The sequence below is a fragment of the Lissotriton helveticus genome, chromosome 6 (assembly GCF_964261635.1).
Source record: "Lissotriton helveticus chromosome 6, aLisHel1.1, whole genome shotgun sequence".
NCBI classification, from domain to species: Eukaryota; Metazoa; Chordata; class Amphibia; order Caudata; family Salamandridae; genus Lissotriton; species Lissotriton helveticus.
Window position 1 is genome coordinate 1,469,442,022 of NC_136067.1, and position 26,206 is coordinate 1,469,468,227.

Genomic DNA, 26,206 nt, shown 5'->3' on the forward strand with positions numbered 1-26,206 from the left:
GCGCGATTGATATTTCGAATATTAGGATGATATTTATAAAAAAATATAAAAATTAATTAACTTTATGAGAATGAAAATAAAATTGTATATGATGATCAGTTAAGAGGTCATACAGTGGGGTTTGTTAAATTCGATGACAAACAGTTTATTAAATTTAAGCACTAAGTTGATCACTGGTGCTTCTCACAATGCGACTTGTGGATATCTTTCGTTAGGTCTCTTGAGATACGCCGCATTTTAGGGTAAAGCCTGTAGGGAATGTGTAAGTTCTGCTGATGTTGGTTTTAGAAAACAGTTTTATTATTTCAACACGCTCAGCCACGGAATATTATCATTCAGCCCTCTTGTATCTGTCCCCAGACGGTGGACCCAGCGTTGCTCTTTTTCAAAGAGGATTCTCTCTGCATTGCTGTCCTTGGTGTCCAGAGTTTCAAGAATGACCCAGTTAAGGTCATACACTGTGTGGTTCTTCTCCAGAAAATGACTCGCCATCTTGGTTGTGGTTTTTTTACATTTGACGTTGCTCCTGTGCTCTACGATCCTTTGTTTAGCTTTCCTACATGTCATGCCAATGTAGTGCAGCTGGCAGGGGCAGGTAATCATGTACACTACATGGCTTGTATTGCAGTTAGTATGTTTGAGCATTCTCCATTTGAAATTTGGAAGTAGTTGTAACTCCTTAGTTGGTTGTGTCAAATTACAAACTGAACAAGAGCCACAGGGATAATGTCCAGTAATGGGGGGATTTCCCCATAAATTGGTTTGTTGTCCCCGTTTGGTTACAGGTGGTCTCATATGTACCAGGATGTCTTTTAAGTTCCTACATCGCCTGTTGGCGAATCTCGGTTTAGGCCAAGAAAGTGTGCCAGATGTGAGGATCCTCCAATTTTTGTTCACGATTTTTTTGACTATGTCGGTTACTGGACTGAAGGTGGTGACACAGGTAGTGAGATCCTCAGGTTCTGTTTTTGTAAAGGTCTCCAATAGGCCTTCTCTGTTTTGGTTCTGTGCTCTTTTTTTGCATTTATTAATCACTCGCCTTGGATAGTCTCGATGTTGGAGTTTGGTGCAAAGGTCTTGTGCTTGTGCCCGGTACTCGGTGTTCTTGCTGCAGTTCCTCCGCAGCCTGAGGAACTGACTATAGGGAAGATTCTCCCTCAAAGGGCGGGGATGAAAGCTCTTGAAAGAGAGGAGACTGTTCTTTGCTGTTTCTTTGAAGAAAGTGCGTGTTTGTAGATGCCCGTCTTCAGCATATATGGTAATATCCAGGAAGTCTAAGCTTCTCCTGTCCGCACTATACGTAAACTTCAAGCAGCTGTCTTTTGTGTTCAGCCATGTATGGAAATCTTTTAGATCCTCTTCGTTGCCTGCCCAGATTAGCAGGATGTCGTCAATATACCGCTTCCAAAGCAGTATATGACGGATAAAGGGATTGGTTTCTGTGTGTATATGTGTGCCTTCAAAAGTGCTCACGTATAACCCAGCTACACTCGGGGCAAATGTACTGCCCATCGAGGTCCCATGGCATTGTAAGTACAGTGTCTCTTTGTATAGAAAATGATTCTCTGTCAAGGCCATACGGCAACATTCCAAAACGAAGTGTCTAGGGGTTTTGTATGTCCAGTCCTTTTCGAAAAGAATTTGCTCTAGCATATCCAGGGTCTCTCGTTGTGGTAGGCTCGTGTAGAGACTTTCCACATCAAGTCCTACAAGCATCATGGTGTCAGGTGAATATTCAACATCTTTAAGTAAGTTCAGAAGGTCTCGCGTGTCCTTTAAGTAGGTAGGTGTACTTTGTACCAATGGTTTGAGGTAATAATCAGCAAACTGAGAGAGAGGCTCTAAAACCGACCCGATGCCTGACACTATTGGTCGTCCTGGAGGTGGTATTCGGGCCTTGTGTATTTTAGGCAATGAGTAGAAATATGGAGTTTTGGGGTTCTTTGCTACCAGAAAATCAGCTTCTTTTTTGGAAAGCCAATTGTGAGCTTCCGCCTCTTCAATCATCATTTGTATTTCACTCTGCAACCTTTTGGTGGGATCATTGGATAGTTTCTTGTAAAATTTGTCATCTGACAGGAGATCAAGACACTGCTTGTCATAACCCACTGCAGACAAGATAACTACCCCCCCTCCTTTGTCGGCTGGTTTTATTATGATTTGGCCGTCGTTTATTTAATTCATCCAGCGCTATCTGCTCCGCTCTTGTTACGTTATGAAACGGTTTTTGTTGGTTAGATGATAGTTCGTCTACTTCTCTCATAATAGCTTGCTCAAAGGTTGCGATTTCAATCGGAACTTGAGAGGGTAGTGGGCAAAAAGTGGACTTGTTCCTCAATGAGGTGTCTCCCTCTGGGATGTATTTTGGTTGGTCCTTAAAAAAGGCTTTCAGTTTGAGGGTTCGACAGAATTCGGCCAGTTCACATTTTGTTCTGAAGATGTCTGTTTTGGGGGTAGGGACGAATCCCAGGCCTTTATTAAGGACATCCTCTTGTTCCTTTGTTAGGACCTTGTCGGTCAAATTCACGATGAGGGAACAGTGTTGGCTTTTGTCACACTCCTCGTTTGGACCTGTCGGGTTTGGTCTGACCAAGTTACTCCTCGATTCTTTCCTCGTTGCTGAGGTTGGCCCCTCCCTAAAAAAGGAACCCTGGGTTGGAAGTTTTGTCCTTGTTGTTTGGGTCCTTGATGGTTCATGGGCGGGGGTCCCGGAAAGAAAGGGTTCATCCAGCCTTGAAAATGTGGGTTGAAGGGTTGGAATGGAATTCCTTGATGGTCTACCTGGAAGAAAGGAGGACGCCATGTGTTCCTGCCTCTTCGGTTATTCCTCCTGTTTTGTGGTCTTCCTCTATTATAATTGGGGAATTCATCACCACTTTGATCCGATCCATCAACTGATGACCCACTGGTTGATCCATAGTTTGATGCGTTGTCATTGAATTTGTGGTCCTTGTTACTGTAAGGATGTATACGTTCAAGGGAAAACCTCTTTAGTTCTTTTGCCAGTTTCTGTAGCTTGGTCTGAGTGAGATACTCTTGAGTGTCGTCCATCTCCTTATTGATTTCTTCAAGCCTTTTCTTATAAATGGTTACATTCACAGTGTTGTTCAGTTTTGTTTCAAGGATTTGGATTTTGACAGTGAGTTCGTCTGTTAGTCTTGATGCTGTCTTTATTATTAGGACTAAGTAGTCCCTTGTACACTTCCAGGATATGGCCGACCAGTCTTTTCTAAAGGCCAGATCTTTCAGAAAGATACGTGGGGCATTGGTAACCCAGAGGCCTCTGGGAGCTGCATTTACCCTCAAGTATTCCGTCATGATGATCCCGTGGACGGCAGTTCTTACTTGTTCTTTTTTTATCTCGGTCAATTCAGTCTGTGGTGCTTGCTAGAGTCTGAGTGAGGTCACTGTCCAAAAAGCGAGGAGGTCTCGCTAGTATTGCATCAATTTCCTCGGTTGTATAGCTTAATCCGAAGTTTTCAGCCATGGTTGGTTCGTGCCAAGGCGAAAGGCTCAATCCGGTGTGATTATCCAGAGAGTCTTGATCTTAGAATTCTCCCACAGCTGTGCGCTGCTTAGAATATACTAATCAAATGGATGGGGGAGAAGGAAAACGCTGATCCCTCAGTTTCCTTAGGTAGTTACAAATAATCAGAGGGGAGGGATCACTTGTCCTGCGTGAACCAGGGTATGCAGGAGATCGAACAACGGTGTCTCCAAATAAAAACCCTCATGCACGTGTTGGGTAGCGTGGTAAGCGGTATATCTTGATTCTCCGCTCTTCAAACACGTGTGTGCATAATCATCGGGTTTTGTTTTTGGTATGCAGCCTCCACCAGGAGGATCTTACCCTCGGTAAAAACAGTAGTGACCCAGTGATGTGGAGGGAGTGTAGAACAATTAAAAATCCCCCGGAGACCCAGTTGTAGGAATTTTATTAGGTCTGGGTTCGGGTGGATCCCATTAGGGGAATGCTCAAGTGGCGTGCGCTCTATTGAAAATATTAAGTTCTCAGGACGCACTAGCATTCAAAATGATTTAAAATGGCCAACATGTTTCAGCCCTCTATGCCGTGAATCGGACTTTAGGGCTTTCGTCAGGACCCGTGGTGAAAGGTGAAAGTGATACTAGTTTACTATATTAATAGCAAGCAAGTGTGTAGAAAAGGGAAATTTTCAACCTGTTTCTTTTTCTCGAGGTCACGATGTACCTATAGTTCAAACATAATAAAAACATACACAAAGGGAAAACAAGGGTAAGGGAGACACATAGCGCAGTGGATTCACTACTAGACAATACAAATTGTAGCAACTTAAAATGGCAATACTTCAAAACCCCCAGTAATTGGCAGTGTCAACTCTCTCTTTCTCCAACAAGCTATTTCATGCAAAAAGTGGTTTATAGATGATGAATCATACTTATATGCGAAACGGGTGTGTAGGGTTTTGGTAATACCCCACCACTCGAATAACTATTGTGGTTGAGTCAAATAAGTGGCAATCGATTACCACGTGACATGCAAAACTTGTTCATAAATATGTGCAGTTTCTACAGTCTTGAACATGATAATGGTTGCCCAGCGTCGTGAAAATCTTTCATACTGATGTGCTCTGTGCGCCAATATCGTACCTGAAATGCACATTAGTTACACCTCCTTCGGGTGTGACAAGGGCTTCGAGGGGGCTAAATAGAAAGGACAACTAAGCATTAGCGCGAGGCGGTTCTCAAGAGACCTAACGAAAGATATCCACAAGTCGCATTGTGAGAAGCACCAGTGATCAACTTAGTGCTTAAATTTAATAAACTGTTTGTCATCGAATTTAACAAACCCCACTGTATGACCTCTTAACTGATCATCATATACAATTTTATTTTCATTCTCATAAAGTTAATTAATTTTTATATTTTTTTATTTTATTTTTTCATAAATATCATCCTAATATTCGAAATATCAATCGCGCTTCAAGATGAAGCATCAGAATCATCTTTTGAGGAATACGAATGAACACATGCTTCTACAACACGTTCTCCACTTCGTGATATTGTAAACACGAAGAAGCGCCTAGTCCCCTCTCTATTGCCATGAACGGAGACCCGCTAAAAACGATCCGGAAGCACAGTCCTGTTACTTCCGGGTCCCAAGAGGCAGCAGCAGCGCAACGCGAGGCGCGAGGAGAGGAGCGTTAGGTACCATCACGAGACACTTCTGCTACAAAACCGCAAGTATACCGAGAACCGCCTCGCGCTAATGCTTAGTTGTCCTTTCTATTTAGCCCCCTCGAAGCCCTTGTCACACCCGAAGGAGGTGTAACTAATGTGCATTTCAGGTACGATATTGGCGCACAGAGCACATCAGTATGAAAGATTTTCACGACGCTGGGCAACCATTATCATGTTCAAGACTGTAGAAACTGCACATATTTATGAACAAGTTTTGCATGTCACGTGGTAATCGATTGCCACTTATTTGACTCAACCACAATAGTTATTCGAGTGGTGGGGTATTACCAAAACCCTACACACCCGTTTCGCATATAAGTATGATTCATCATCTATAAACCACTTTTTGCATGAAATAGCTTGTTGGAGAAAGAGAGAGTTGACACTGCCAATTACTGGGGGTTTTGAAGTATTGCCATTTTAAGTTGCTACAATTTGTATTGTCTAGTAGTGAATCCACTACGCTATGTGTCTCCCTTACCCTTGTTTTCCCTTTGTGTATGTTTTTATTATGTTTGAACTATAGGTACATCGTGACCTCGAGAAAAAGAAACAGGTTGAAAATTTCCCTTTTCTACACACTTGCTTGCTATTAATATAGTAAACTAGTATCACTTTCACCTTTCACCACGGGTCCTGACGAAAGCCCTAAAGTCCGATTCACAGCATAGAGGGCTGAAACATGTTGGCCCTTTTAAATCATTTTGAATGCTAGTGCGTCCTGAGAACTTAATATTTTCAATAGAGCGCACGCCACTTGAGCATTCCCCTAATGGGATCCACCCGAACCCAGACCTAATAAAATTCCTACAACTGGGTCTCCGGGGGATTTTTAATTGTTCTACACTCCCTCCACATCACTGGGTCACTACTGTTTTTACCGAGGGTAAGATCCTCCTGGTGGAGGCTGCATACCAAAAACAAAACCCGATGATTATGCACACACGTGTTTGAAGAGCGGAGAATCAAGATATACCGCTTACCACGCTACCCAACACGTGCATGAGGGTTTTTATTTGGAGACACCGTTGTTCGATCTCCTGCATACCCTGGTTCACGCAGGACAAGTGATCCCTCCCCTCTGATTATTTGTAACTACCTAAGGAAACTGAGGGATCAGCATTTTCCTTCTCCCCCATCCATTTGATTAGTATATTCTAAGCAGCGCACAGCTGTGGGAGAATTCTAAGATCAAGACTCTCTGGATAATCACACCGGATTGAGCCTTTCGCCTTGGCACGAACCAACCATGGCTGAAAACTTCGGATTAAGCTATACAACCGAGGATATTGATGCAATACTAGCGAGACCTCCTCGCTTTTTGGACAGTGACCTCACTCAGACTCTAGCAAGCACCACAGACTGGGATGAATTGACCGAGATAAAAAAAGAACAAGTAAGAACTGCCGTCCACGGGATCATCATGACGGAATACTTGAGGGTAAATGCAGCTCCCAGAGGCCTCTGGGTTACCAATGCCCCACGTATCTTTCTGAAAGATCTGGCCTTTAGAAAAGACTGGTCGGCCATATCCTGGAAGTGTACAAGGGACTACTTAGTCCTAATAATAAAGACAGCATCAAGACTAACAGACGAACTCACTGTCAAAATCCAAATCCTTGAAACAAAACTGAACAACACGGTGAATGTAACCATTTATAAGAAAAGGCTTGAAGAAATCAATAAGGAGATGGACGACACTCAAGAGTATCTCACTCAGACCAAGCTACAGAAACTGGCAAAAGAACTAAAGAGGTTTTCCCTTGAACGTATACATCCTTACAGTAACAAGGACCACAAATTCAATGACAACGCATCAAACTATGGATCAACCAGTGGGTCATCAGTTGATGGATCGGATCAAAGTGGTGATGAATTCCCCAATTATAATAGAGGAAGACCACAAAACAGGAGGAATAACCGAAGAGGCAGGAACACATGGCGTCCTCCTTTCTTCCAGGTAGACCATCAAGGAATTCCATTCCAACCCTTCAACCCACATTTTCAAGGCTGGATGAACCCTTTCTTTCCGGGACCCCCGCCCATGAACCATCAAGGACCCCAACAACAAGGACAAAACTTCCAACCCAGGGTTCCTTTTTAGGGAGGGGCCAACCTCAGCAACGAGGAAAGAATCGAGGAGTAACTTGGTCAGACCAAACCCGACAGGTCCAAACGAGGAGTGTGACAAAAGCCAACACTGTTCCCTCATCGTGAATTTGACCGACAAGGTCCTAACAAAGGAACAAGAGGATGTCCTTAATAAAGGCCTGGGAATCGTCCCTACCCCCAAAACAGACATCTTCAGAACAAAATGTGAACTGGCCGAATTCTGTCGAACCCTCAAACTGAAAGCCTTTTTTAAGGACCAACCAAAATACATCCCAGAGGGAGACACCTCATTGAGGAACAAGTCCACTTTTTGCCCACTACCCTCTCAAGTTCCGATTGAAATCGCAACCTTTGAGCAAGCTATTATGAGAGAAGTAGACGAACTATCATCTAACCAACAAAAACCGTTTCATAACGTAACAAGAGCGGAGCAGATAGCGCTGGATGAATTAAAAAACGACGGCCAAATCATAATAAAACCAGCCGACAAAGGAGGGGGGGTAGTTATCTTGTCTGCAGCGGGTTATGACAAGCAGTGTCTTGATCTCCTGTCAGATGACAAATTTTACAAGAAACTATCCAATGATCCCACCAAAAGGTTGCAGAGTGAAATACAAATGATGATTGAAGAGGCGGAAGCTCACAATTGGCTTTCCAAAAAAGAAGCTGATTTTCTGGTAGCAAAGAACCCCAAAACTCCATATTTCTACTCATTGCCTAAAATACACAAGGCCCGAATACCACCTCCAGGACGACCAATAGTGTCAGGCATCGGGTCGGTTTTAGAGCCTCTCTCTCAGTTTGCTGATTATTACCTCAAACCATTGGTACAAAGTACACCTACCTACTTAAAGGACACGCGAGACCTTCTGAACTTACTTAAAGATGTTGAATATTCACCTGACACCATGATGCTTGTAGGACTTGATGTGGAAAGTCTCTACACGAGCCTACCACAACGAGAGACCCTGGATATGCTAGAGCAAATTCTTTTCGAAAAGGACTGGACATACAAAAACCCCTAGACACTTCGTTTTGGAATGTTGCCGTATGGCCTTGACAGAGAATCATTTTCTATACAAAGAGACACTGTACTTACAATGCCATGGGACCTCGATGGGCAGTACATTTGCCCCGAGTGTAGCTGGGTTATACGTGAGCACTTTTGAAGGCACACATATACACACAGAAACCAATCCCTTTATCCGTCATATACTGCTTTGGAAGCGGTATATTGACGACATCCTGCTAATCTGGGCAGGCAACGAAGAGGATCTAAAAGATTTCCATACATGGCTGAACACAAAAGACAGCTGCTTGAAGTTTACGTATAGTGCGGACTGGAGAAGCTTAGACTTCCTGGATATTACCATATATGCTGAAGACGGGCATCTACAAACACGCACTTTCTTCAAAGAAACAGCAAAGAACAGTCTCCTCTCTTTCAAGAGCTTTCATCCCCGCCCTTTGAGGGAGAATCTTCCCTATAGTCAGTTCCTCAGGCTGCGGAGGAACTGCAGCAAGAACACCGAGTACCGGGCACAAGCACAAGACCTTTGCACCAAACTCCAACATCGAGACTATCCAAGGCGAGTGATTAATAAATGCAAAAAAAGAGCACAGAACCAAAACAGAGAAGGCCTATTGGAGACCTTTACAAAAACAGAACCTGAGGATCTCACTACCTGTGTCACCACCTTCAGTCCAGTAACCGACATAGTCAAAAAAATCGTGAACAAAAATTGGAGGATCCTCACATCTGGCACACTTTCTTGGCCTAAACCGAGATTCGCCAACAGGCGATGTAGGAACTTAAAAGACATCCTGGTACATACGAGACCACCTGTAACCAAACGGGGACAACAAACCAATTTATGGGGAAATCCCCCCATTACTGGACAATATCCCTGTGGCTCTTGTTCAGTTTGTAATTTGACACAACCAACTAAGGAGTTACAACTACTTCCAAATTTCAAATGGAGAATGCTCAAACATACTAACTGCAATACAAGCCATGTAGTGTACATGATTACCTGCCCCTGCCAGCTGCACTACATTGGCATGACATGTAGGAAAGCTAAACAAAGGATCGTAGAGCACAGGAGCAACGTCAAATGTAAAAAAACCACAACCAAGATGGCGAGTCATTTTCTGGAGAAGAACCACACAGTGGATGACCTTAACTGGGTCATCCTTGAAACTCTGGACACCAAGGACAGCAATACAGAGAGAATCCTCTTTGAAAAAGAGCAACGCTGGGTCCACCGTCTGGGGACAGATACAAGAGGGCTGAATGATAATATTCCGTGGCTGAGCGTGTTGAAATAATAAAACTGTTTTCTAAAACCAACATCAGCAGAACTTACACATTCCCTACAGGCTTTACCCTAAAATGCGGCGTATCTCAAGAGACCTAACGAAAGATATCCACAAGTCGCATTGTGAGAAGCACCAGTGATCAACTTAGTGCTTAAATTTAATAAACTGTTTGTCATCGAATTTAACAAACCCCACTGTATGACCTCTTAACTGATCATCATATACAATTTTATTTTCATTCTCATAAAGTTAATTAATTTTTATATTTTTTTATTTTATTTTTTCATAAATATCATCCTAATATTCGAAATATCAATCGCGCTTCAAGATGAAGCATCAGAATCATCTTTTGAGGAATACGAATGAACACATGCTTCTACAACACGTTCTCCACTTCGTGATATTGTAAACACGAAGAAGCGCCTAGTCCCCTCTCTATTGCCATGAACGGAGACCCGCTAAAAACGACCCGGAAGCACAGTCCTGTTACTTCCGGGTCCCAAGAGGCAGCAGCAGCGCAACGCGAGGCGCGAGGAGAGGAGCGTTAGGTACCATCACGAGACACTTCTGCTACAAAACCGCAAGTATACCGAGAACCGCCTCGCGCTAATGCTTAGTTGTCCTTTCTATTTAGCCCCCTCGAAGCCCTTGTCACACCCGAAGGAGGTGTAACTAATGTGCATTTCAGGTACGATATTGGCGCACAGAGCACATCAGTATGAAAGATTTTCACGACGCTGGGCAACCATTATCATGTTCAAGACTGTAGAAACTGCACATATTTATGAACAAGTTTTGCATGTCACGTGGTAATCGATTGCCACTTATTTGACTCAACCACAATAGTTATTCGAGTGGTGGGGTATTACCAAAACCCTACACACCCGTTTCGCATATAAGTATGATTCATCATCTATAAACCACTTTTTGCATGAAATAGCTTGTTGGAGAAAGAGAGAGTTGACACTGCCAATTACTGGGGGTTTTGAAGTATTGCCATTTTAAGTTGCTACAATTTGTATTGTCTAGTAGTGAATCCACTACGCTATGTGTCTCCCTTACCCTTGTTTTCCCTTTGTGTATGTTTTTATTATGTTTGAACTATAGGTACATCGTGACCTCGAGAAAAAGAAACAGGTTGAAAATTTCCCTTTTCTACACACTTGCTTGCTATTAATATAGTAAACTAGTATCACTTTCACCTTTTACCACGGGTCCTGACGAAAGCCCTAAAGTCCGATTCACGGCATAGAGGGCTGAAACATGTTGGCCATTTAAAATCATTTTGAATGCTAGTGCGTCCTGAGAACTTAATATTTTCAATAGAGCGCACGCCACTTGAGCATTCCCCTAATGGGATCCACCCGAACCCAGACCTAATAAAATTCCTACAACTTGGTCTCCGGGGGATTTTTAATTGTTCTACACTCCCTCCACATCACTGGGTCACTACTGTTTTTACCGAGGGTAAGATCCTCCTGGTGGAGGCTGCATACCAAAAACAAAACCCGATGATTATGCACACACGTGTTTGAAGAGCGGAGAATCAAGATATACCGCTTACCACGCTACCCAACACGTGCATGAGGGTTTTTATTTGGAGACACCGTTGTTCGATCTCCTGCATACCCTGGTTCACGCAGGACAAGTGATCCCTCCCCTCTGATTATTTGTAACTACCTAAGGAAACTGAGGGATCAGCGTTTTCCTTCTCCCCCATCCATTTGATTAGTATGTAGTCTATATGCCACCTATTCTCTCACATACCCGGTGTAGTCTAGAGAGAGAAGTAATCGACATAAAAAGAGGACTCTCCTCAATCTCTTGCCTGAACGTCTTCATTGTGCTATAATGGCCAGTAGGAATTCCAGCAGGGCATTTTTAGGGCACGTATACAAAGAAAAGTAATTAACATGAAGGAGGACTCTCCTCAAAAGTCTTGCCTGCTAGTCCTTATTATGCTATAATGGCCAGATGGAATTTTAGCAGGGCATCTTTAGAGCAGATATACAGATATCCCAATAACGAACGCAATTCTCATGATTCTCATAATGACATCCAGGGGATGTCATCGTTCAGTCCCGCTTTATCGGAATTCAGTTTGTACACCCATTTCTGCTCAATCCTGAACAGAAACTTCGTTACGTCGGATACATGGTCTGGTATCACTGGCTGCTCAATCACAGTCCACTTAATATCCGTAGGGCCATGACCAACTTCTAGAAAATGATTCGTCATCTTCGTTGCTTGTCGCTGGCATCTGATAGAGCTCTTATGCTCCGAGATGCGAATCTTTATTTTCCTTGTGGTCATCCCTACGTATCTCATGTCGCAGGGGCATGTGATCAGGTACACTAAATTAGCACTGTTGCAATTGGTGAATTTTAGCTGTAACCAGGGACGATCAGTGCCTATATTAATACTCGTGGTTTTAGAAGTTTGAGGGCACGCAGCACAGTTCCCACAAGGATGATGACCCCTCACTGCCGGCATGTCCCATAGCGTTCCCACTGTTTGGGGCATCCGTAGGGATGACCACAAGGAAAATAAAGATTCGCATCTCGGAGCATAAAGCGGGACTGAACGATGACATCCCCTGGATGTCATTATGAGAATCATGAGAATTGCGTTCGTTATTGAGATATCTGTATATCTGCTCTAAAGATGCCCTGCTAAAATCCCATCTGGCCATTATAGCATAATAAGGACTAGCAGGCAAGACTTTTGAGGAGAGTCCTCCTTCATGTTAATTACTTTTCTTTGTATACGTGCCCTAAAAATGCCCTGCTAGAATTCCTACTGGCCATTATAGCACAATGAAGACGGTCAGGCAAGAGATTGAGGAGAGTCCTCTTTTTATGTCGATTACTTCTCTCTCTAGACTACACCGGGTATGTGAGAGAATAGGTGGCATATAGACTACATCAGATCCCCCGCCACGTCTAGCATTACAATATATGATTGGCGCTCTCTTTGTGCTGAAATGGGAGCAGTAAATGTCACAGCATGCCTAGTCTGTTAACAACACGGTTTTTCTCTAGATTGGAGTCTGGTAACAAACCCGTCTGTTTTTTACAACAAATACACACAGGATTGAGCGTTATATTATGCTTGCTAAATACTTATTTTCGAATGGAAACATGACGGCAATAAAAGTTGTGCCGTGATTTACAACTACGTTTCCATGATTCCTAAGGTGAGGCGCACGGACGGGACGCGTCCCATGCGACTGACAAGGGTGGGGCTAGAGTATGTATTCGGTCTGGCTTTTCCTGTCGGTACCTCCCCGAGACAGCCCAGAAGGACGTCCGGAGTACCGACAGGAAGGTAAGCAGCCGTGTTTACAAACCCCTATCGATGTTCTTTACTTGGCCGTGAGTAATGGTTCCCATTTTTTGTCCGTATGTCTGATGGTTACTCACGAGCACGAGGTAGCTCTCGCACAGTACTAACGTACGCAGCTTCCTCGGTGACATGAAATGAACGCCGCTAGGGCGTGTATGCATAAGCATGATTTAGCCATTGTGCAACACTTATGTACGAAGCTCCTGTTTTTACTTTACCGAATGCTGATATTAGGAAGTAAGCAACCGATTTATTAAGGTTGTAAACAACTGATTCTGAGACAAACCCCCAGAAGTAAAGATCAGTGCTCAAAGAGCTTACAGTGTCTAAAGAATATAGATGGAAATAAGCATCAGCATGTAATTCAAACATCATTACATAGCGATACAACGCCTCTATTATTCCTAGGAATAGCAACAGCAGACAAATAGTTTGGGCTATCCAGTAGAATTTGGGAGTAGACCAGCGAACTGTTTGCTGCCTTGGGGTGGTGTAATGAAGTCAGCTTGGCTGACATGTGTAAGTAACTCCTGTCTTCGATTTGTTTTTATGCTCACTAGTGCGGGGCTCCATGTACCTGCGCTGTGGCCAGGTGGGGTGGAGCGTTACTCTCCTCTGAATGAGGTAAGTGAGAGTGGCCACTACACGGTGGTAAGAGTGGTGGTGTCATTAAGAGGCACGAGATTGGCACTTTGAAATCCAATCATAGATGCAAATTACTAAATGGAAAGTATAACCAAACTGACTGGTTGCTGTTATGGTTGTCTGTCTCTTTCTTTGTATGTGTCTGTTCTGAATGTCCTCTCCTTTGTATGACGACCTGGAAATCGCAACAAAGAGGAGAATGAAGATCTACTGAATACCCAGGTGATAGTTCTCTTTCTTTTCACATTTTTTCACTGAGCAGTCGTGATTATGGTCCTGAAGAAAGCAGCAGGATACCTTTAGGCTCCAATTAAATCTGCAGAAACATGTCGACCACACTTTAGTAGTAGTGATTATTTGTTGAAATCACTATTATCGCACGCATTTTAATGATTTGGGAGTATTAAGGTCTCAATAACATTCTCATCCTTTCTACTACCCAATTTTATCTGTCCATTTCACAGTTCACTCTCTTTCACTTTTCACTTGCACTGCTCTACAGTTGTCCATTCACACCCTGATACCAGTTGATGTTCACTAGGTTCCACTGTAATGACAACGGTTTGTCGTCAGTGGTGGTCATAAGAAAACCTTATCTTCCCGATATGGAAGAACCCAGATGATGAACAGGGCGTCAAGGATCGGCAACTGATGGGTATTTTCCCACATAGGAAAGATACCTTACACTTAGATAGTATATTCATTTGTAGTTTTGAGGTTAAGTCTCCCTAGGTGAGCGCTACTAGTTCTAGACACATATATTTCTTGAGATAGTTATTCATTGACCCACTGCTACTCTGTGTTTGTGTACATAATAATAATACCTACATATTTTCATAACCTATATATTCAAGCAGTTTCGGGTCAGCCCCCTTTAGTCATTTCTATGTTGAAATGGTATTCACATTCCGGATCAACCAATGGACAAAATACATGGAGCGAGGGAATGAGTTGTCCCTCTTCAGTCACTAGCTTTGTTGCTGGTGCCGTTGACATTTGGAGTGGCCGTAGCGTTTTACCGGGTGTTTCCCTGGTGGTCTGCCAGGGTGGGGGCCGGTTTTGGACCCCTGGGTGGCCGTTTTTGTTACAAGGGGCTGGTTTCATAGCATAGCTGCCATATCGGTCCCAAGACACGGACGGGAATGGGCGGAGGAAAGGCAGGACATGGGCCCGCCTTTGCCCAATTGCGTACTGTTTTTTTCTCTCTCAAAAGCACGCTACAGCCAACGGCAGCCTGCGAAAGCAAAACCACACGCACGAGCGTGTGGTTAGCTTTCTGAAGCCGGTACAAGAGGTCTCACGCTGCGGGAGCAGTATTGCACACTGCAACCAAAGGCGCGACACCTAAAAAGCAGTGATGAGATGGGAGTGGTGCACTAGGAAACCCTCTCTCCTCGTAGAGGACGGCCGAGCTATTTGCCAGGGTCGGGTTCCGTTGCTAGTCTTGCTGTGCATTTGGATCTGTAGAGTGAGTGACTTTATTTTGCTGATTTAATGTCATTCCGTTTCATATCGTCTATGGAAGAGGCATGCACTAACAGAGAAACTGGCCCACTTTGCAGACACTACACCGGCCACAGCTTAAGCTGTAGGGACATTGTAGTGTAGACCCAGCACAAGTAGGGGACCCGCTTGTAGAAGCAATATGCTGCTCGGTGCCAGAGTGACATCTGAAATGCTCCCCGTCACATCACTGCAATTATGTCTATCGTCTTATTTATAAGGTCCATGCATGAGTGGGATGCGATTAAACCCCATCAGCACCACTCCAACCTGATGCTTAGGGGGAGCTTGGAATATTTCCCAACCCTACTCACCAAGTTGTCAGCTGCGCTGTTAGCAGCACCAGTAACTCAGGACTCAGAGTTGGGCATCTCATAGCATCCCTCTGCACCACGCCGGCTTTTCATGCTTCAAGCATATATGTTACCCCCTTGGACAGCCTACTTTACGCTCCTAGTATGACCACTACACCTTTCCTTCCTAAACTAACATGCACACATATTCCAGTGTTTACACATTATGCCAGTCCAGCTACACAAGGCTGCGTCCATTCTGCGTGTGCTCATAGTTGAGCTTAGTGAAGAATCACATGATAAGGTTTAATGCACTCATGACTTTGGTGGCCTGGGCTCAGCATACACGGTTTCTAACTTGGCAGCCATCATACTTAATTTCGGTTGGGCAAAACCTCAACCTCCTCATGCAAACTTCCAATTGGCAACTCCAGCATGGTGCGTATAATCCAGAAATTTTATGAGGCAGAAAACAAGCTGAGATCTGCTTCCGTTTCAATGACCCCCAATCAATTCATAGATGAACCGCCCTCTTCTCTGCCAGCCACACCATCTGCACCTGTACTTTCTACCAATTTCAGGCTCCACTCCAGAGCTCCTTATAGGCTGCTGAGACTTTAGTGCTTGCCTCGGTCTAGAGCACAGACAGACATGGCATAGTTCAGGCGTTATTGGTTTTCTACTGTCAGAGATGTAGAAAATGTCCACTTGGTGCGTCCTTTATGTAAAACTTACCATCTTGGAATAGTAAAACAACGATACACTAGGGACAACAGCATTCCATAATTATCTCCTGGTTTAGAAGAAGTGTCCATGTGGCATGTGTCACACTACAAATGAAATTAGTGGAAATCAAGCAATTGTTAGCACTGCTGAAGAGCTGTAGTATTCTCTTAAGAAACATTAAAGAAAAAGAGAAGCAAAGAAATTAAAGTGGAACTATAAAAGGAGAAAGTGCACATATTTTCAGATGGAGGTACACCCCTTTTTACTCATCTCAAGCCTCCCACTACAGCTGTGACGACCCCAAAAAAAAATCTAAATCCTCACTCTTCTATACCTCCACTATCATTTTCAATCAAAATAACAGACTAACATGTCCACTTATCAAATTTCATATGTTACTATACTAATTTACCACTAATCCTATATGGGTTCCGAGTAGCATGCTACTCGCTGAAAAGAGCGATTCAACATCTCATTAAGGGTAGACAGCACTATATAAAATCAACCCTTTTTCCCTCCTATCCTTCTCAATTCAAATAACTGACTAATATCCACCACTCAAATTACTTTCATAGTTCACTATACTAATTCACCACTAATCCTTTACGGGTTCCGGAGTAGAGTGCTACTAGCCGAAAAAAGCGCTTCAACACCTCATTAGGGGTAGAAAGCACCATATAAATGCAACCCTTTTTCCCTCTTCTATACCTCCGCTATCCTTCTCAATCCAAATAACTGACTAATATCCACCACTCAAAATATTTTCATATTTTACTATACTAATTCACCACTAATCCTTTATGGGTTCCGGAGTAGCATGCTACTCGCAGAAAAAGCGCTTCAACGCCGTATCAGGGGTAACAAGAGCAATATATATGCAAACCTCTGTCGCTCTTCTATCCCTCTGCTACCCTTCTCAATCCAAATAACCAACTAACATATTATCCAGCACTCAAATTACTTTCATATTTCACTATACTAATTCACAACTAATCCTTTATGGGTTCTGGAGTAGCGTGCTACTCCCCTAAAAAAACGCTTCAACACCCCATAAGGGGTGACAAGCACTATATAAATGCAAACCTTTTTCCCTCTTCTATTCCTCCGCTATCCTTCTGAATCCAAATAACTGACTAACCTATCCACCACTCAAATTACTTTTATATTTCACTATACTAATTGAACACTATTCCTTCTTGGGTTCCGGATTAGTGTGCTACTCGCCAAAAAAGCGCTTCGTCAGGGGTAGTAAGTGCTTTTATAGGCTGAGTAAGTGAGTCTAGTGATAAGAGTTCATTAGAATTTAGGGTCCTATTTAGAGTTGCTATACAAGTTAAGAGCTAACTACATAACTTTATAGCACATATAGACTAGGACGGGCACATGGAAGTTGATAGAAGGTCAAATCCAGGTCTTTCTAAAAACCTTTTTCTGACTCCTGAATTCCCGACACTCCTGTCTATCAAATGTATCCACTATTCTGCCAGTATATGGAGCACGGTGCACAATTCTTTCAAGCCTCTTGCTATGCATATCTACCTTTACAATTATTAATCTTAAATCAATTGGAATTATCTCCATTTTCTGTGTCTGAGGACTGCTTCCTCTACTGTAGGCTCATTGGACTTCAGCCAGTCTCATAGATGAGTCTGCAGAGCCCATTCGTATATAATGGTGTAAGTCATCATTTGTTAATGCTGCTCATCCTGGAGTAAGTGAGCAAAGAGAGGGTAAATGTGACCCACACTTCATGGTTTCAGGGAGGGTAGGGAAAGGGATTGTTTTGCTTGGCTTTGGTGTAAGGTGGTTATGCCTGGGATATTGTTATGTTATGTTATGTTATTCGCTTTTGTATCGCGCTCGAATCACCTGGGGGCATCTCGGCGCTTTACTCTAACTCACCTCTGAGGTAGGACAGTAAGAGGACAAATTTAATACAGGAAAGCTTTTAAATGTTTCCTAAAAACGAGGTAGGAGGGAATTTCTCGTAAGGAAAGTGGGAGACTATTCCGGTATTTGGGGGCGATATAAGAGAAAGCCATGCACCCGGATCGCTGGCGTCTGATACAGGGCACAAGAAGCAGCTGCTGTGTGCAAGATCTTAAGCAGCGAGTTGGCACATATCTTTCCAATTTATTCTGGAGATATTCTGGACCCTGACCCTGAAGTGCACGGAAGGTAAGGCAGCAGATCTTAAAAAAAGGCTCTCTGCTTGATTGGAAGCCAGTGTAGATGTCTTAACAGTGGTTGTGAGGGGGTGCCAGCCGGCATATTCAGAACCAGCCTAGCAGCCGTGTTCTGAATCACCTGTAGTTTTTTCAGAGCCGTAGCTCCCACTTCCGCTAACAGGGCGTTCCCATAGTCCATGCGGCTCATCACCACGGCCTGAGTTATTGATCTGCGATGTTCTAAGGGGATGAACGGCAGGATCTTCCGTAGTAATCTCAATCTATAGTAACAAGCCCCTGATATTGCGGCTACCTGATCTTGCATGGACAAGGACTGATTTAATTTTATGCCCAAATTGTTGACACAAGGCTTCGGAATTGGAGGTGGGCCGTGTTTAGGTGGCCACCAATCTTTTGACCGGACTGCTTCGGCCTTCCCCAGAAGCATGACTACCGTCTTGCTTGGATTTAACTGTAAGCAGTTGTTGATCAACCAGTTGGAAATTGCGGAGATTCCACTAGCAAAGCGGAGTCTGTCAGCTTCTGGGACTTGGCCAATGTTAAAAAGCAGCTGGGTATCATTAGCGTACGATATAATATCAAACCCCAGTGCTTTCACCACCTTAGCCAAAGGGGCCAAATAGATATTAAAAAGCGTAGGGCGAAGGCAGGAGCCCTGGGGGACGCCCTTATCCAGTGATGTTCTTTCAGATTGGTGGGGGCCCAAAATGACCATTTGGGAGCGGTCTGCGGAAACGTTCCGGAGCCATTTATACGCCAGTCCCTGAATGCCGCATACGCTTAGCCTCTCCGCGAGCCTGGAATGGGAGATGGTATCAAAGGCCGCGGAGAGGTCAAGCAGAATCAGGATTGCTGAGCCGCCCGTATCCAATTTTGTTCTCAGAGAATCCATCACAGATAGGAGGGCCGTTTCTGTGCTGAATCCTCGGCGGAAGCCGGACTGGAATGCATCCAGAATACTATTTTCCTCCAGGTAGCTGTTCAGTTGCCTATTGACCAGGCTTTCCAATATTTTACCGAGAAGAGGAAACAAGGAGATAGGCCGGTAATTGCCCAGCTCTAACGGGTCGGCCGAAGGTTTTTTAAAATGGGGCGCACGAGGGCTTCCTTCCAAGATGTCGAATTACTCCTTCCCTAATAGATAAATTGAAGATCTTTTGTACTGAGGGGGCCAGAATGTGGGATAAGAGCGACATTATTTTGGGTGGACAAAGGTCCATAGGTGACCCTGATTTGGCAGAAGTAAGCGCCGTTTGGATTTCAAGTAGCGTAAAAGGTTCAAAGTGTTCAAGAGAACACCTGGGCCCTGTGGTGTCCCCAATTGAGTTATCTATATCCGCAAAACTAGCCAGGTTCTCTATGGAGAAGTTCGCGTGGCCATCACAGAATGTCTGATGACTTCCCCTTCATAATGCTGGCCCTGCTATATTGTAGGCTTCCTTGGCATATAGTGGAATTCCGGAATATTATGGGCGTCTCTGAAATTATTACACTAATTGCCAAGGAGCAGGCATAATGCTGGCCATGTTGGTATTCTGCCTGCTAACCCTAATAGCCACCCTGACAGGTTGTTGACTGCCTGCTCTAGTGTAAAAGTGACCCTGATATATTTTGGACATTTCTGACTTATTGTTTGTATGCCAGGCATCATGATTGGCATGTTTGGTATAATGATGGTCAACAGAGGTATAAATAAATTAGGGGCACATTACGATGCGTAACGATCGCCACCGTCGAGCTGGCGGTGGCGACCATTACACCATCGTAACGTGAAATACCCCATATCACGATGACGGTGGGTATCGCGGCGGACGGAAAGTCTGTCTGCAGCTTTTCCACCGGCAGGCAATTATTACGATTGCCTGCCGGGCGGAGCAGGGGCTCTAATATGGTGGCAGTGCCTAGCAGGCACCGCCCGCTATATTAGGATGTCGATTGTTAAAAGCCTTTCCATGGTGGTGTTGCCGCCAGGGAATGGCTGGCAGAGATTGGCTTTGGGGGCCCGTTTCGGTACCCCCCCTACATTTTGCTGCACTAAGTGGCAGGCACCGTGTGGTGCCTGCCATGTGGTGCAGTGAACTGCCAGGAATGAGATTCTGACATTGCGGTGAACAAACCAATTGAAGCAACTAGCTGTGAAAGCTGGGTTAGTCAACAGTGAATTCATAAAACAAATACCAATGCAGAACACAGGAAGTAACTTAGTGAATGCCTCAACCTGTTCATGACAAAACCTCCACATCCCCCCCCCCTGTGAACCATTATTATAAAAATATGTTACCATTTAAAAAGTTTCATATTCTTCAAAAGATAAGTGTGAAACCGTCACATTCAATAATTACCAAATGAGATCTTATCAGATATAGGTATCTCCCTTTTATACTGACTACATATAATATAAGATATTCTTACTGCTCGGGTTTATCCAGCGGCTTGACATTATCCTTATCTTTGGACGTCTTTGCATGTTTTTGAAGCTTTTCCATTTCCTCGGACTGAGCTCTCTGGAATACAAAATCAAAACAAAAAAAACACTGTTTACTAAGCCTGAAAAACACTTGAGAGATAATACACATGGCATATAAATGTTAGTGAAGAAATAATAAATAAGAGTCCTGAGGGAGGCAGATGACCTTTAAAGCAAGTTATGAATTAAGGACATAAAATACTAGCAAGCATTATAGATTTATTGAGGATGTTTTGTTCTGCTTACAATGGTGGCCTTTTCCCAATATTTACAGGTAGCACAAAATCCAATGACATTAGCACACACCTCTGGGTTACAGTTGGTGTACAAAACGAAGAAAATAAAATGTTACTCACCTATAGCTTATTCTACAGTGGGTCTTTAGGAGTCCTTCATTAGGAGTTTCCTTGACTTAGGTGGGGGAACCGGAAATACTCGGTTAAACTCTTGTTATTCCAAAATCTGGGGACTATCCTGCAGATATTTATTCCTGCTGTGGGCAGGTGGTAAATACAAGTGGACCGCCAAAGTGAGGCGGCGGGGAGTTAGGGGATGTGTTGAGCTGGGGCGGGGAAGATGTCCAAGTCAAGGAGATGCTGCGGCCTGACTAAAGGGAGCATTCTCTTCTCCACAGGTGGTGATGCTGGGTGAAGTTTGGGCTGCACCTGTACCAACAGATACTTTCTCTCTGCACTTGTGATTTTCCAATGTTAAAAAAACAAGAATCGATAAAAACTGATTCCAATGTTTCTAGGTTCATTAATCTCTGGCCTGCAAACACTAGAGCATTTGTAGTTGCAGAGAGTAGTATCCCTAAGCTTCCTGCTCTAGTCAACTTGTAGTGAGGGCCTTGGTATGGTTACACTGTATCAGGGAACTACAGACTTTGCGGTGTGTGATATTTCCCAGGTGCAGTGTTCCAGATTCATTCCATGCATGGATGGTGAATGAGGAATAATGCAGTAAAATTGCATTGTTCACCTGTTCATCTTGAGGTGTTTATGCACGCATATTTCACTTGGTATGATTGTGTACATACATGCACAGAAAATCATAAGGTACAAAAATGTACATCTGCCAATGTATTTTTTTAAACATATTTTTATTGGCATTTGAATAAAAATGATACAAACATTTATATAAGAGCAAGCGTCGATACATAATATTCAGGGTGGATCGTACCAGATGACATCTTCATACTCTTTTTCCCATCCACCATCTGTAAAGAACTAGTAGTAACATATGACGGGTTCCCAGAAGTCAACAACCATACATGTCAGGATAACAATATGGTCATACAGTTACTTTGGTCACATTGGACTTCACATTGTGTATGGCAGTAAACCTTTTCTTACGACTCTTTAGTATTGCATGCATGTACTAATGATTGGAGGCTGTAGCCCCCAAAAATGCCTGAAACAATAGCCCAGTTAGTGAAAGAAAAGAACTGTATCCATGAAACAACAAGCATTTGAAATGCAATTGGTCTCGCATTTATGTGAGTTTAAGCTATTGCCATTGTAAATGACAACATCTTTTATTTATGTTTTATAAACCAAAACCAAAATAAAAGGCATAGCCATTTACAATGACAATAGCTCAAACTCGCATAACTGCAAGACCTACTGCATTGTAAATGCCTGTTGTTTTTTGGGAGGGGTGGGGGGTTTAGCCGGGGTCAGAGTGCCCTCTTAGGTAGCTATTGGCACCAGACCCCGCCCCCTCCTCACAGTGAAGGTATTTTGTACATTGGAACATATGCAACCGAATATTACCAAGCCATAAAATGTGATGTGACCTAGAGCACCTAAACCCCTACCTGCCCAGGGTCTTGATTTCTGTGCACATTTTATCACACTGATAAAACCCGGTCCGCGCTACTTGCCTCCAGCCGCGAGGCCACCCCCCGAGATTCATTATCAGACAGTGCCTGGAGACACCACTTACAGGGCCATCCAAGAACTGGAAACAGTCCACGAAGCTCCCTTTGCAAAGTGAAGTAGGTGTTTTTATTTAGCATATGGTTTACCTCACCGCACAGGGGTTCGTCAACCTTCTTTTCAGCGAACGTGCAGCTTTTTCGTTTACGTTGGGTTCGGGTTTAGTGTTTATTCTTGCCTAAAACCTCTTCTAAGCGAGGAACGCCTGGCAGTTACATGCCACGTACAGGAGCCGCCCTCGCCGTCCTCTCTGGGGTTTGCAGGCCCACGGTATCAGACCTGAATTCAGCAAGTGTGTGGTATAGGGAGGCCTCTAAGGGCTTTGAACTGAGATTCCCCTATGCACGGGTGATGGTACCTCATCTATGTGTCCACACCTCCTGAAACAAGCTGGAAGAGAACGCAGGATCGCTCCAACATTGAAAGGGATTGGTGATTCAATGGCAGCGAGAGAAAAACCAGTAGTGCGCACGCACCACAGAGGAGCAGGGCCGTGAATCGAAAGTAGTGGTGCGTGCGCACCACAGAGGAGCGGGGGCGAGGGAGCGGGCAGCGAGGCGAACGCGTGCTAGCCGCCAATGGGAATGGGAGAAGCAAAGGCGGGACATGCGCCCGCCTTTGCTTTCAAAACCCCATACAAAAGGGATCTCGCTGCGCATGCAGTGCTGCGCACTGCAACGCAGCCACGAGTCCTAAAAACCTGAAACTAAAGTTGTCCAGAGGGTCTGAATCTGAGAAAACAGGAAGGTTTGGTGGAACTTGCTTTAAATAAAGTGGTTCCAGAGATAGCAAAAACATTTGCATCGCTGCGCTGTGGACTAATTTGATTTGATTGATCGATTTGATGTGTAGTTTTATAAAGCGCGCATATGCCCGTGGGCGTCTTAGCGCTAATCAGAGGACACGTGAGCAGTGCTAATGGAAGCATGGATTATTGTAAATTAAAAAGCCAGGTTTTTGTCAGTTTTCTAAAAGACAGCAAGGAGGTAACATTTTTAATGATCTGGGGGAGTTGATTCCAGTTCTTAGCAGCATGCAGTAAGAAGCTTCTGCCACCCCACCTCACTTGTTTGAAGCGGGGGACCTGAATTATTTTGGCTAGGGATGAGCGCAATTCTCTTGTTGGAACATACGGTTTCAGGTGTGTTCTGAGAAAGAGAGATCCAGAGCCTCGTAGCGCCTTATATGTTAGGCACAATGATTTAAATGTGATCCTTTTCGCTATGGGGAGCCAGTGTAAAGATTTCAGATGATGAGACATGCGTTCAGATCGGGGGATGTTTAGTAGCAGCCTAGCTGCTGCTGAATTTTGCAGGCGTTGCAGTTTTGCCAAATGCTGGGTCTGCATAACGACAAACAAGGCATTCCCATAGTCAAGTCTCCATAATGCTAATGTGGTAACCACGGTTTTCCTTGAATCCAAAGGGATATAGGGTATTAGTTTCCTAATCATTTTCAGTGTATACCACAACGTTGATGATAATTTATTGACTTGGGCTTCGAAAGTAAGTTTATTGTCTATCAACATCCCCAGATTTTTTACTTTCTCGACTTGCAAGGGGCAATTGCTAAGGTTGGAGGGCCACCAATTCGGAGACCAAATTTCAGTGTTACTCCCTAGTATCATGACTTACCTTTTGTCTCCGTTAAGTTTTAGACAGTTTCTTTTCATCCAGAGGCTAACCTGCTTCGTACAGTTTCTGAACCTATCAGCCGTGCCTAAAGTGTCTTTGGAAATTGTGACCACGATTTGCGTGTCATCAGCGTATGATACTGGAGGGAAACCACATTCCCTAATAACTTCAGCTTGTGGTGAGACATATAGGTTAAATAGTGTCGGGCTCAGTGAGGAACCCTGCGGGACCCCACACGGGGAGTTGAAAGGTTTGGTTTTAGCGTTCCCCGTCTCCACCGTGAAGGACCGGTCTCTAAGAAATGACGCCAACAAAGTTCTTGCATCTCTATGGACCCCCACTGCTGTCAGCCGGTCCAGGAGTGTGCCATGGTTTACCGTATCGAAGGCCGCCGAGAGATCCAACAGGATCAAGGCGGCCTTCCCTCCGGCATCCAGCACACTCCTGAGTTCTTCCACCGCCATCAGTAGTGCGGTCTCGGTACCATGTCCCTCTCGGAACCCGTACTGAGATGGGTCCAGGATGTCTGCCTCCTTAACAAACTGCACCAGTTGTTTATTCAGCAATTTTTCAAGAACCTTTGCTCCAAACGGGATCCTGGCTATAGGTCTATAGCTTCCTGGAATTAGCGGATCTAAATTGGGTTTTTTTAGTAGTGGAAAAACCGAAGTAGCTTTCCTTGGGGGTTAGGTAGACCCCAGAGATAACTATATACTCTGTGAGTTTAGTCAACTGCTCACTGAGCAGCTCAGGAAAAAGATGCAGGATTTTCGGTGGACAGGGATCCCCGATTTTGTAGACAGGACTGCCTGAAAGACCTGTTCTAGTCCTGGGGGGTAGAACTTGAACCCTGATTCTGGTGATTCATCAGCAGGAGATGTGTTCCTAGGAGAGATATTCTCTGAAGTCGCTAATTGGAAAATGTTTGCAGTGCACGACTCGTATACAGATGTCACTTTGTCGGTAAAGAATTGACCAAGGGAATTACAGAAATCCGTACTACTGGGTATATTGTTGTTAGTAGTTATCTTGGATAACTTTTTAACTGTCAAGAAGAGCTCTCTACTACAATTTTTTGACTCCTCTATCCTCTGGATAAAGAATTGGCTCTTAGCCGCAAAAAGTTATTTTTTATAGGAGTTTAGGGCTTTTTTGTATTCCCTTTTATTGTCAAGGTAATAGCTGACCCTCCGCAGCCTTTCAAGCTTCCTACAAATTCTCTTTGTCTCCCTAAGAGACTCGGAGAACCAAGGTTGTGACGCCTGTTTTTTTCTGAGACTAGATCTTTTCCTCAGTGGTGCAGTAGTTCTTATAGCTCCTGCTATCCAATTGCAGATTTGGTCGGTGGCCGTATTGCTGTCCGGCACTCACCTAGGTATCGTCGATGCCAAATGATCTTTTAATTTTTGGGGGTCTAATCTAGACCAGTCAACAAAAGATGTATCCGCAATATGAGATAATGCTGCCCCTTCAACATTATCTGATGTAATTGAGAAGATTACGGCCTTATGGTCTGACCAGGTAACAGGAAGGCAGTCCAACATTCCAATGTGTTTATTGGACGTGAAAATGCCGTCCAGTGTATGCCCTGCTTTATGGGTATCTGTAAGCACAATCTGTTCCATGGATAGGTTCATAAAGGTATCTATCAATACTGCCGTATCTGCCTTATCTCTTTTCTCCAGATGGACATTGAAATCACCCAGAATGGTGAAATCCGGGTGTTTCACACTGGCCTCTAGGAAGGGATCAAGTGACAGCGTCAGCAGGGTTTTTGCTTTCGGTGGCCTGTATAGCAGGAGCCCATTGAAGG

General features: G+C 44.0%; 1 protein-coding gene across 1 annotated transcript in view; it reads right to left on the minus strand.

Moving 5' to 3' along the window:
• The window catches only part of LOC144762748 (uncharacterized), a 712,524-nt gene that overhangs the window by 287,670 nt on the left and 398,648 nt on the right, over positions 1-26,206 (minus strand). Inside the window, exon 12 of the mRNA XM_078648000.1 lies at positions 20,765-20,856. Coding sequence (XP_078504126.1) covers positions 20,765-20,856 — 92 coding nt within the window. The remainder of the gene's footprint in view (positions 1-20,764; positions 20,857-26,206) is intronic.